This window comes from Dermacentor variabilis, chromosome 4, assembly GCF_050947875.1.
Source record: "Dermacentor variabilis isolate Ectoservices chromosome 4, ASM5094787v1, whole genome shotgun sequence".
In the NCBI taxonomy this organism is placed as follows: Eukaryota; Metazoa; Arthropoda; class Arachnida; order Ixodida; family Ixodidae; genus Dermacentor; species Dermacentor variabilis.
In genome coordinates, this window is record NC_134571.1 from 149,573,681 (window position 1) to 149,587,538 (window position 13,858).

Here is a 13,858-nt window from a genome sequence, read left to right on the forward strand (position 1 = left end):
TGTAAGGAACTGCCTATTACCACGGATTGCTAGAACTGATACAAAGAACGAAAGAACTGCAATAAAGGTCGAGCTGTGCCAACTGGATCTAGTCGGGTGCTGGCTGCCAGTGTTCGCACACTATAGCTTCGTTAACAGATGCGGCTTCATCAAATGGGCAGCCAAGGGTTAACTGGGAAGACAGTGGGACACAAGGGTTGATCTTACGTTGTACTTACTCATACTTGCTCCAAACGGATGTGCGCGAGTGACAGATTCTGGCGACAAGGCAATGCCTGATTGTCACATTGCATGTCCCACTGGCGTGCGCCTGGATGTAGGAAGTCGCTGTTCTTGCTGTGGCCTTCCGCTCATTGCGAGCGGCGTGTTCAGTGCGATAATCGCAGCCTACACATTGATCCGCCTCTTTCAGAGTCAGGCAATGAGTGGAGTTAGCACTTTGAAGTTACTTTTGGTGCGTTATCAGTCGGGACATTTTGTATACCGAGTAGTACGAATAACATCCGAGACGAAATAACTACGGGAGACGTAGCGCGCTGAATATTACTGACTGAAGGGTTTACAGGAACAATAGCAACCATCCAACGGGAAGTCACTACCTAGCTCGACAACAAAAACTTAATATTATTCTTCAATTAGCCACCTAATTATTACACAAAAATATCCTAGTGGTGGAACGGGGCTCATTATTATACATGGTATGTCTGATCGCATGTTGCGCTCGTTTTATTGAGAACCTGGGGTCACGTAACCTGGGACAATATGAAAACAGATAAGAAACAATTATGGGTGCAGCAAGTAGGAGTGAGTAACTTCACTTTTTTGAATCCATGTATTGCCTTAATTAATGTATTCAAATAGAAAAGAGCAGTCACACCATGTTTGAAGGCACCTCAATGTAAATGAAACCTTTGTCCGCGCAAGACACACATATAAGTTTATTTGAAGAATTAGCGCAGCTTTATGAAGCAGCCATCAAAGCTAATGTGCCAAGTATGTGTGAAATAATTTTTTGTTCACCTTCGGGAGTCTCTCGAGTAAATGTTACTTGACGATAGATAGGTGCAATCCTAGCTCATACTTGCTCAGCGAAGTAGACTCACGCTTTCAAAATAAGGCAATATGGCTCATATTATTGGCCTTAATCCGTGGCCTTGTGCGCTAGCGCTCAAAGGAAAGACAACTGCTAGAGTTTGTCGTGGACTGCTTAGCGGAAAGCTGCAAAGAAAACGTAGTGGCATTGTCACACTGCTCATTTTTGAAAAGATTGACAATGTAGTTTCGCAAAACTTGATATAGAGGATCATTGTTTCGTGTCCGAAGTCCTTTAGACCTCAAAGGAGTGAAGCACAAAAATGCGTACTTTGTGAAAGCCTCAGTGACCTATAATAAAAAGTGATAGCAGTGGACGCAGTTACCAAGGCAGTATATTTTTATAGCCTTGCCGCTCAAGTGCCTGACGACGCCTGCATGTTTTTGAATGGTCGGAAGGAGACAAAACGAATACCGTGATAGCAATCCGGAGAGACACTCGAAGATTGCCGTCTAAAGTGTGAATATAGGAGGCAACTAGCATCTCCTATTGCTATGCATTCGCGTGCTGTCGCTTTCCTCTTCTACATTATGTCAGACATTTTAGGTGAGTATATTTACTCTCCAGAAAATAGTCAGATACCTAAGCTAACGCAAAGCTGGATTATTTTCAGTTTAGCAGAATATCTTTCGGCAGTGATTGCTTGCGCAAGCTTGATGACAAACATAGACTGCGCTATAAAGGCTGTTTCCGCTTTGATAACCTCGAATAATTAAAATGAGGGATTCAAAACAGTAGCATCTCACTGTGTTGCAAATTCTTAGGAAATATCCTACATGAGAAATAAATGTTGATTTCCGATGAGCTATGTTTTCGCAGATATTTCAATCTACCAAATTAAAGTAACTATATAGCTTAGGAACATGTTGCATTTGAAAAATTAAAACCAGTGACTGGTTAAGGCAGATCGACTTAGACGTTGTGCTAAGTTAGCATCACTTGCATTATTCGTCCGTAAAGCAATAAAAAGAAAAAACACACTTTAGAAACACCACTGTATTTTCTTGTATTAGGGCTGAGGATATTATGAAAGCGTTGCTGGTCAAAACAATATTACTATTATAACACTCCTTCACCATGAATCATTCTCCATGCTGCTCCATTGAATTATAATGTGAACATGATTAATTAAAAACAACATTTCTGCTACCATTGTACATTTCTACTTGGGCTTGTGTAATTATATAGTAATTTTTCTAAAGCACCAATCAATTTAAAAAAACTCGATATAGTAACATTTTAACTTTTCATGAATTTCAGCATTTCAATATTCAAACAATCATTGCTGTTCATTGGCTTAGGACCTCAACGTCCAGTGAGTTCCCATTTGCTTAAAACCTACCGAAACTGACGCGTTTAACTTTCTGAAGTAAATAATTGCAGAGAACTTCGCCTGCAAAAAAAAGAACTCAATTGCCGAACACTGCTACTCAAAATACATAGCAGACACTCATTATTGACCGGCCAACTGAGTTTGCCCTACCGTCTGGTGGCCATATCAGTTGGGATATATGATGGGTGGGGCCCACCTATCGGTTAGGCGAAAATTGCTTTTTACGTTAAAGGTATCACCTAGGAGTTCGTTAAAATCTTTGGAATCACTTAAATGCTCAGAAATGCACGTCTGGTGTAGGGATTATTGAGAGTCTGAAAGGGTGACTTGAATGCAGCTCCAGTGCTTATCAAATGGTGATTTTGCTAACTAGCGGCCTCACGCCATCATACTTCTCTACAGGTCAAGTTTGGCTTGCTGATAAGGAGTAAGCTGCTGCGAGATGACCGAAATAGGAAAGAAGGAATGCGAATGCATATTTACGACAGCTGAGGAACACATAAGTAGCACATTAGAATACTTTCGAGGTGCATTCACTCAAAGCAACGGCTTTCCCTAGTCCCAAGGTGGTAAATCCTTACTTCTAGAGATAAACGCCTGTAGAAGGGAACAGGCAAATGGACTCTACTTACGACCTGGAGGAAGGGACAGTCGGTAACGGACGACGCTAGATCTGGTTCTGTGTAAAATGAAGGCGCATCTCGAGGCACTTTTGCTTCCCCAGGTCCCCGCGACCGGATTAGCAGACGTTATACCGCTTCTTCCGAAACAACCAAAGTCAACTACTGCTTGATGCCCCGAAAATGTTAAGAAGTGAATGGCCCTTGCAAGGGCACATATTAGGTTGAGCTTCTAAGTATATTTCAGGTCGTGAAGATCAAACTCTTGGTCACACAGCAACCTCCTTCAGCAAATCAGTCTTTGGTATATGCAGCCTCACGCAGCGCTGTTCCCAAAATGACGACAGAGAAAGATGCCCTTGAATGGAACGGCTACTTTTACACGAGCGCAGCTGTTATTATCGTGTGAATTTCGCTTTCACTTCATGCATATGCATCGGGCCATCTGTTTTACATGTTTCTGTAGAATCTGTCTTGCTACATTATTCACTGCGGCGCGCTGTAAAGTAGACCGACAGAAACTGCAGGAATGTTTGCATAATACGCGTTGTTTGTGCCCAAGGGCAGTGTGGTTTTAAAAAATGCAACAAATACGCCTATGGAGGAAGTTATCTTGTGTTTTTTTAAATAAAATTTAGTTAACAGTGAGCGCTTTGCGTTGTAAGTTATGACTCTGTCTTTCTGTCGCGCTGCGACAAGTAATGAATGAGCACCGACTAGCCATACTTTCAGGCGTATCCTTCTAGCTAGCGTTCGTCGCTGGCTGGAATCCGTCATTTCTAGTGCAAGCTTTCTCCGCATACCAGAAGTACGGAATATTTTTTTATAGAAAATGTAACCAGAACACGAGAGCTCCACATAGTTATTTTAGGATTAACTTTTCGCTGAACAACCTGAGGACGGTGCAAGAAAGGAAAGCAGGAGTGCAGGCTATCAACATATGATTTATTTGAATATACACAGAGCATACAAACTGACTACGTGAGAGCACAAGTGGTGTAGGAGTGCACACCCAAAATTTTCGCGGTGCTTCATTGGTGAGAAGGTAGTCCAAGAAACGCACATTGGACGGACAAAGCAATCTTGAATCCGTTCATGCTAGTGCAAGTTTCCTCCGCATAATCGAACTGCGGAATATTTTTTTTAATACAAGATGTAACCAGAACAAGGGAGCTCCAGATAGTTATTTTAGGATTAACATTTGGGTTAACTACATGAGGACGGGAAAAGAAAGGTAAGAAACGCGAGCGCAGACTATCGACATATGATTTACTAAAAAATACAGAGAGCGTACATACTGACGACGCCAGCGCACATGCGGTATAGGAGTGCGCACCCAAAATTTCTTCAGTGCAACATTGGAGAGAAGGAAGTCCAAGAAATGCAACTTGGATCGACAGTGCAGTCTATCACTAATGGCAAGCAGAAGACCATTGTTATACCGTGTATTCATAAGATTTCACAAAGCATCAAGAAAATTGTTTGAAGGGCCGGGTTGAGGGTTGTTTTCTCGGCTCCCAAAAAAACTAGCACGTCTATGCAGGCTGGTCAACCGAGACGATGCACTGACCTAGAAGGGCAAGAAGAAGCACGTGATGAAAATGCTGTATTGCCGCAGCGATATTGTATGCAACGTTCCTCTGGCATGTGGTCTCTCGTATATCGGACAGACGGGGCATTGTATTAATTACCCTCGCAGACAGCATTCATGCTAGCTCAGGACCGGCCAACCAAACAGTCTGGCTGTGCACGTGCCGACGTGCCGACGTGCAGCGGTGGTAAACCAGATTTTACGATGAGCACTATATTGAAGACGTAAAAGAATCGCCTCACACACGAAATATTTGAAGCCTACGCAAGCCACCAACGATACTAATGCATCAGCATTCCGCCAATCGATCTGTCAAATATGGAGCTCGACTACCTTGAATAACCGATATAGATTCATTCTCCGACTAACCATGTGTGCACCCGCATCTGCACATATGCTCTGTGTATATTAAAATAAATCATATGTTGATACCTTACGCTCGTAATTATTTCCTTTGTTGTCCCGTGCTCATGCAGTTCACCTAAAAGTTGCCTGCAGTGGTTGCTTAGTGGCTATGGTGTCGGGCTGTTAAGCACGAGGTAGCGCGATCGAATCCCGGCTACGGCGGCCTCATTTTGGTGGGTGCGAAATGCGAAAAGAAGTTTATTTTACCACATAAGTACACTGATATATAAAAAGCGGTAGGGTTGGCAGGATAAAACCTGCATAACGGCAGCTTGACTAGTCCCACCTCCCCATGAACAGCAGGCAGCAACATGTCAAGATATTCGTAGTACATACTTGTGGCAGGGTCAATATATACATATTTACAGACGCATAATACATATATATATATATATATATATATATATATACACGCATAGATGAATGCAAGAAAACCAGAAATGACAACTTTGATATAGCAAAGAAATACTTTTCAACCGACAAACCAAAATGTTAATCATTCACAGAAGTTTTTGCAGTAATGTGCTATTGGATATATGGCGTATGTTTACATCACTTAGACTATGTTAAGTGTAGAGGGAAGACAGTAGGAGAGTGCTTGAAGGCCATAGTTAGTCCGAGGGCGCGGGACTTCCCAGTGTTCCGCATGTCGATTTAGGCGAAAAGGAGGATTCCGCTGCAAGTTCGCGATGTTTATGATATGATTAGTACCCTTAATCATGTCACGTTTAGAAGAACACACAAGTTGATACTCGTAAAGGTGGTCTACTCGTAAAGTCTTGAACTTCCGGAATATATCACGCGTATGTCAAATGTAAGGTAAGTCTGAAATAGCACGTAAGGCATTCTTTTGAACTGAAACTAAATTACCTAATGATTTCTTAATAATATTTGACTAGACGAGGTTACAATAGCGCAGGTGAGAGGCAAATAGTGCGTTATACACCATACGTTTCTGTGGTATTGGTAGTAGCCTCTGGCATCTGCGCAACATACCTAACGCTTTACTAGGTTTATTTCGTAAGTAATCGCTGTGGTGGTCCCATAGCACGAATTCATTAAAGATAACACCCAATGTTTTTGCTGTAGCGGAAAGTTCTATTTTTGTGTCATTGACTGTGAGGCATTGGGTGAGATCACAAGGCGTGGACTTCGCTCTAAAGACGACCGCTTTTTTCTTGGAGCAGTTTAACTGGAGATAATTTTTTACAGACTAGTTATATATCTTGTGAAGTATTTCATTTGCAAAATTGATGAGTTGATCCTCCTTAGTTCCTGAAAAGAGTGAACTAGTATCATCTGCGTAAATAGTATAGTTAATCGAATCATGAATATTTCCAATGTCATTTATATAAATGATAAATAGATGTGGTCCCAGTATGCTACCTTCAGGCACACCTTGCTTAATAAGTTTGAACGAAGATTATTTTCTATTTATTGATACGCATTGCTTTCTGTTGGTTATGTATCTTTGAATTAAATATAAAACTATTCCGCGTGTACCATAACAGTTTAATTTTTCTAATAGTTTTCCATGGTTAATTCTGACAAAAGCTTTTGAGAAATCAAGGAATACTCCCAATGTTAATTTCCTCGCCTCTATATTTTTGAACATTAGTTCTTTTTGTTTAGAAAGAGCAGTTTGAGTCGAGCAGCCTGACCTGAAGCCATATTGACATGGTGTTAAAACAGAATACTTGTTAAAAAAGGCATTCATCATAAGGAGAATAATTTTTTTCTAAACCTTTTGAAAACAGTGGAAGAATTGAAATTGGTCCATAGTTACTTAAGTTTTCCCTTTCTCCGCCTTTGCACACCACAGCTACTCTTGCAATTTTCATGTTCTGAGGAAAAATGCCACAGGTTAGGGAGATGTTGTAAATGTGAGTGAGGCAAGGGGTGAACAGGTCAATAACAAAAAGAATTTGTTGTATTTTTAATCCGTGCACATCCTCACTTTTAGATCGCCTAAAATTTTTGAACACATTTAAAACCTCAGTGTCATCAGTCTCATCAATATACAAAAAATGTCCAAGGGGACTGGGTAAATACATCAAGGCATCTTGATCATAAGTGCTTTCAACTAGAGAGGCAAAGTAAACATTAAATTTATTGGCGAGTGCTTTATCTTTGAGAACCTCATTACCAACCTTGAGCTCTTTAATAGTACTGGCGGGTCGCCTTGATGATATAAGAGAATTCAGCTTATTCCAAGTCTGTTTTGCATCAACGATGCCATCGAACATGGCGTAGTAATAGTCGCATTTAGCTTGTTTTTGCAGCTTAGTCAGGTTATTTCGATATTTCTTAAACTGCTTCAATTCATCTGGGTCACGGCTATTTAAAAACGCATGGTACAGCCTATTCTTTTCTTTTATCATTTTGATTAGCTTAGAAGAGATTCATGGCTTGCGAGCATGTTTAGGTTTTTTACGTGCCTGTAAGGAAAGTGTTTTTGGTATACTGTGCACACGATCTTAATGAAGCGGTCATAGGCGCTTTCAGGTGATGAAGAGGAGAGTATGTATGAGTAGTAATATGCTTTGGGACGAACACATTGACGCAGTCACAATCCAATTGTCTAGGGTCATTGGCGTGACGTGGAAATGTAAATCACTATTGCCTTTAAAGTTAAACTTCTAATTTATAACTCGCTTTTTATTCGTACCTCTCTTATTGCTTATTGGTATGGGGTACAACTACTTTTATTAATTTGCATAAACTACTTGTCTTGCAAAAGAAGTTTGTTCGGCTGCTCTTTAATGTCCCCTACAACTCCCATACTATAAACTTATTTCAGGAAGCCAACATAATTTCTGTGTTAAAGTTATACCAGTACAAATTAACAACTGCATTTAGGCGGGAAGTAAAACAGAACTGCTCCTTTCTACGAGAACTTTGTAACCTTGAACTTAATGACAAATTTTATGTTACCCGTCATAAAGAGATATGGCGGGTGGTCACACCCAGAACAAATTAATTAAGGGAAAAGCTGTCACACACAATGCCAATGCTTCTAAATAAATATGGTAGTCTAGGCGTTGATATCACCCAAATAACGGCCCAACAACTGAGAGACTTGTATATGCAGGTTTTTTAAATTTCTGGTTAAGTGTACATCCTCTCGGCTAGTATGTATGTAAAGTGTGTATATATGCTTCTGTATATGTGTATGTATATATGTAGGTATGCATACGAGTGTGTATGCATATACGGGTATATGAATGCATGTATATATATATATATATACATATATATATATATATATATATATATATATATATATATATATATATATATATATATATATATATATATATATATATATATATATATATATATATATATATATATTATATATATATATATATATATATTATATATATTATATATATATATATATATATATATATATATATATATATATATATATATATATATATATATATAATGTTCAGCGGCGTCTTCTTGTTTCATTTCTACTCACCACGAGAACCACACAAGCTACCCTAAGTATTTTGATTTAGTCACCAGTGGGTCTGTATGGATATGGGTGTGCATGTGCATATGCGAGTATGTGGATTCATGAGAATGTATATATAGATATATATATGTATGATGCATATGTGTTTGCATGTATGCTGTTGCCGAATATTCTGTAGGGGGGGGCTGCGGGCCTCGTCAAATTGCCTCTACTGTAGCAGCTTTTACTTGCAGCCTCCTCCATCAAGTAGATGGAGATAAAGCTATTCTATTCTACATGTCATCTCAGCTCAACGAGCTTATTTCGTCACGAAAGCAAGAAAGAGATTGTGAATTAATGTCTTGTATATAAATGTCTGTTTTCACCGGGTTCCTCTGTTTAATTTCAACCGGAGTATTTGGGCAAATTGGCAAATGATCACTGATAGGTATACTTATCGGACCATGGTGTAGTAGGTTAGCAGAATTTGTCATAACTAGATCTATCAAGGTGGCTGTAGCAGCTGTAATGCGAGCTGGGGTAGTTATAACATCTGAAAGGCCATGCGAAAGAAGGAGGTATGACAGGTCAGTTTGTTTGCTAGTCTTTGTGAGCATGTCAATGTTGAGGCCCGTGTACTTAAAAAGGCCCGTGTACCTAGATTTAAGCGCACGTTAAGAAACTGCAGGTGGTCCAGCTTTTCGAAGTCCCCTAGTACGGCGTGCCTCATAATCAGAAGCTGGTTTTGGCTCGTAAATCTCCGTAATTAAAAAAAAAGTTCACCTGAAAGTTAATATGCACCAAAGAGTCCAGCTATACAACCTTATTCATATTATTTTAGGGTTTCTCAGCTTCATCCTTTATAAAGTTTTAGAAATTCCTTTAATTCCCACATTATATGTTTGTAAACGATCTCGTTTAACTGAACTTTTAGATATTGTGATTGCGTACAGATATACGGCCATTCAGCACGTAAGAAATATAACCTTTGAAATATCCCACTTTCATCAGTAAGACGAGCTATTGCTTGCCTTTTCATGGGATCGGCTCTCCAATAATAATGTGAATATTTTGCGTCCACCTGCTTTATTAATCAGCTGCAAAGGCTACGCTCAACGCGCTAACTGATTCGCACCTTCGTGGCAGTTAAGGAAGCGCTTCGTCAGAAATTGCAATACTCAGTATTGCCGAGCTGAGCACTGTCTTGATCGCATGCAAGAACTCTGCACCGGATCTGACAGAGTCATGTACGACATCATCAAGTATGACATGTTTGACACACTGACACGCACGTTACACTACTCGCAATTTTGCACCCTATTTAGGCTGCCGGATACCTTCCACCCGCATGGAATGAAGTCACTGTGGTTCATGCTTTGATGAAGAGTAAAGACCCTTCCTCGAGGGCAAGTTACTGCCCACCAGATCTCACAAATTACCTTTTGAAAAATTTATTAATTGTCGACTTATACATTTGTATGAATTGAACAAAATGTTTGATCCCTATCAGTTTGGCTTCAGAGAATGACGGTCCACAACCGATCATCTTCTGTGCATTGAAGGAAATATCCGTGACGCATCTGTACACAAACAGTTTTTCTTATCCATACTCCTCGTTATAGAGATGGCGTATGACACAACGTGGCGCTACGAAAACTTGAGAGATTCGTCCGGAATGGGCATCCATGGCAATAAGCTGAACATAATAGAAATCTGCTTGTCGAATCGCACATTCCGCGTCAAAATCGGCAATATATTGTCTCGCCCATTTGCACAGGAAACTGATATACCACATGGGGGCGTGCACAGCTGCACATTCTTTATCGTTAAGATTACTACACTCTGTGCTTCATTACCACAGGCCATGTTTTAGTTCATCTTCGTGGACTACATTCAGATAGGCTTCAAATCTTGCAATCCTGTAAAAAGAAAGTATTTGTTTTCCGTTTACAAGAGAGGTATAGTCCCAGATCCTTGTGTAGAACTGTGAGGATAACAAATACTAGTCAACAAATAGTTTAAATTTCTAGGTTGTTCACTTGACTCCAAGCTTACCTTAATACACTCTAATCATAAACATCCATGTTCTAATACCGTTAGCGGTATGACGTGTGCTGCAACATTTCTCGCTGCTTGTGGGGAGCTTAGCGATGAAATGTATGTCGCAGTCCTCGGACATAACTTATCTAAACAAGCTGTTACCGCCTTCGGAGTGCCAGGAGGTAGAATGGGACATATATTTTCTAGTGCTTACAAAGCACGCTCCAGAGCTTGAAATCAGACATCATATTCTAAACCTCCAATCTAAGCACCCCTGCACAGGGTTCTACACAGACGCTTCGAAGTCACATGCCGAGGTGTCCTATACAGCCGTTGGTCTATCCTTTTTCAGAATCCGATGTACTGTATCCGGAAACAAGTATCTCTGCGGCCGAGGCCTATGACTTATTATCGGCTGTGACGCATACGAGGACATCGAAGCTCCAAAAAGCACTTATACACAGGCTCCCTAAGCATGGTGGTGGACTTGATGTCACTCTGTAAGCACAAAAATCCCGTATTTATTGAGCTGTTTTCGACCTTGTGTAAAGCTTATATATCTATTCAGCATGTCAAGATAAGCTGGATGCCTGGCCATAGGGGCATCGAGGATAATGTTCTAGCGGGCCAAATGACCACGTCAGTTGCATTGCATTGATACTGCTGCTATCCCTGTGAGCGATCTGAGCCCTTTCTTAGAAGAAAACTTCAAAGTCACTGGCAACGCTTGTGGGACGCGGAAATAATTAATAAGCTGAACGTAATAAAGTGACAGCTAGGTTTATGGCCATCCGCAACAAAATCACGCCCAGAAGTTGTCCTATTTTGTCCTCTCAGAATAGGACACACATTTCACACCCGTAATTCTCTACTTACTGGAAATGAACCTCCAACCTGTAGTAGATGAGAGGAGAGGCTGACCGTCCTCCACGTCCGTCTGAAGTGTCGGAAAGCTGAATCTGAGAGAAAGAGACATTTTCGCCTAGCATAATGGCAGGACATTCCTCTTCATTCTGTAAAGTTTCTCGGCCCAGAACCGTTTTCTGATACTGATACAAAATAGGTTGCCGGAAAAATGTCTTACATGTTATTAGCCTAATAAATTTGTAGCGCATCCTCTCTTAACAGGATGCTGCTGTAATAGTAGTTATTTGTAGCACACGCTTACAGCGCTCAAGTGTTTCAAGGGCTCTGGTGAGGCAGTAGTGCTCGAGCTAAATTTTGCACACTGCCATATTTTTTATTTTGCATCATTTTTCAGTGTGCATTTTAATACTCATACTACACGCCTTTAGTCATCACCAGAGTATTATTACACGAAGATTTTAGGCACTCTACAGCGACTATTCTTGGGCCGCTTACAGAGGCGTCACATCGCCTTCATAGAACTCATCACTCCGCTGCGAAGTCACGAACGCTAGCATGGCACTCTTTGGCCTTACTGGGCCCTTGCGCCGCTAAACAACACACATCCATTCATTACAATAAACGGGAGATCTTCTTGGTTTGGGCAGGATCCTTCGTTTAAGGCTTGGCCGATTGTCGATTGTGTTCTTCCTTCAGTGCGTCTGCCCGACACGGTGGCAGCAACGCTACAACAATAGACGGCTTCATTGAATTCAACGTCGTGCCGTTCCTTTTGTTAATCGCGCTTACGACATTTGAGAGGTTTGTGGACACAGTACCGCGCGACCTTAAATGGGAGATTTGTGGACGTTACCCTGACGGGGTCGCTATTTTTGCGCGCTCTTTGCAGAGCATAATCATTGACTGGACGCTGCTTTGACGTGCCTTTCAAAAGGTGCCCTCTCCCTCAACTCAAAGAAATGTCACTTCGGCAAGCTACAGGCACTAATACATCTCGTGGACCAGCGTGGTGTGTAACCAAACCTTAAAAAGCCGCTTCAGTTAGCCTCTTCAAGTAACCGCAATGGCAAAGCGAGCTGAGAAATTTATCGAGTCTTAGCCCCTACTTCCCACGTTTGGTGCCCAAATTCGCTGATACTGCCCACCTTCTAATTTCATTGCTGCGCAAGGATAAGCCTTTCACCTGGATAGCGAATTGCGTTTCCTCATTACCTTAACTGAAGTTCGCGTACTGATCACCTCCCGCAAAAAGCAGCGCCACGACCCGAGTTTTGATGTCGTTTTTGCCTTAGCTGCTCAGCCGACAGGTAACAATAGCTTTGCTATCTGTTGTGTTGGCAGCGGCAGGCGGCGGGGACCCAGCGTCCGGAGAGCGTCCTGAGAGCGCCCGCGAGCGCCGGCAACGCCGACACGAAAGAGGGAGGCGGACAGACGACCGCTTTTGAGCAAACCACACAAACGCCAGGACCAACAAGCGGACGTTTAATGCACAAAGACTTCCTAGCCAGATGTTGCCACCTCATTGGTCGAACCCAAACACGTGACCGAAAGGGGTGCGTCATCTAATCAAACTAGACTACAACACGTTTGAACAGTTGACACGAGCTTCGTCAGAAGGTGACACTAGACGACACTATCCAAGATGGCCTGCTCTACAAAAAATACGGGCCTGATGGTGTCAGCCTCCAATTGGTGGTCCCTATCAATTTAAGAACTCGCATTCTCTGTGCTAATCACGATGATGCGACCGCTAAGCGCATGGATTTCCCCAGAAGATACCACCGCATTGAAGCCCAATAATCGCCTATTATGCGACGGAATGTAACAAAATATGCGGGCAGCTGTGAAAAGTGCAAATAATTGAAGTGCTCTTACACTGCTCCGGTCAGACTCCTTCACCCTGTGGCACCACCATCAACCCCTTTCGAAATGGCTGAAGTGCATCTTCACAGCAAATTCGAGCGCTGAACAAACTAGAACCGCTAGATTATAGTCCGCATCGAGTATCCAACGCGTTATACTTAAACAGCAGGAATGCCAATGGTCACGGCTATCGATATTTCGGGCTTGCTCTTGTACTCTTCTCTACTGCGTCATGTAGCCTATGGTATTATTGTCTGGCATCGCGGTCGCCAACTCGCGATTGACGTAATAACTAGAGTTGCTGCGTTTATTTGCTGGCCGATTTCGCCACGTGACCTCACGTCATCTGCAGATATATGATCTCGTCGAGCGCTCCAACAGATTTTTGACCAACATGCCTTCGATTGAAAAAAAACTTAATTATGGGGTTTTACGGGCTAAAACCAAATTCTGATTATGAGGCACCCCGTAGTGGGGGAATCCGGAAATTTCCACCGCCTGGGGTTCTTTAACGTGCCTGTTTCTATTTGTCTGTGCAGGCGTGACAGCATGCTTCTTAGTTACGTAAGCGAATCTTTGCTGC

General features: G+C 41.7%; 1 protein-coding gene across 2 annotated transcripts in view; it reads left to right on the plus strand.

The window, feature by feature from the left end:
- Positions 1-1,420: 1,420 nt before the first annotated feature.
- The window catches only part of LOC142578007 (uncharacterized), a 57,048-nt gene continuing 44,610 nt past the window's right edge, over positions 1,421-13,858 (plus strand). The window contains exons 1-2 of one of the 2 annotated variants that reach the window (XM_075687436.1): positions 1,421-1,639; positions 10,898-11,045. In XM_075687436.1, the coding sequence (XP_075543551.1) occupies positions 11,021-11,045 (25 nt within the window). In that variant the 5' untranslated portion in view covers positions 1,421-1,639; positions 10,898-11,020. The remainder of the gene's footprint in view (positions 1,640-10,897; positions 11,046-13,858) is intronic. The other variant, XM_075687435.1, reaches the window with a different exon arrangement.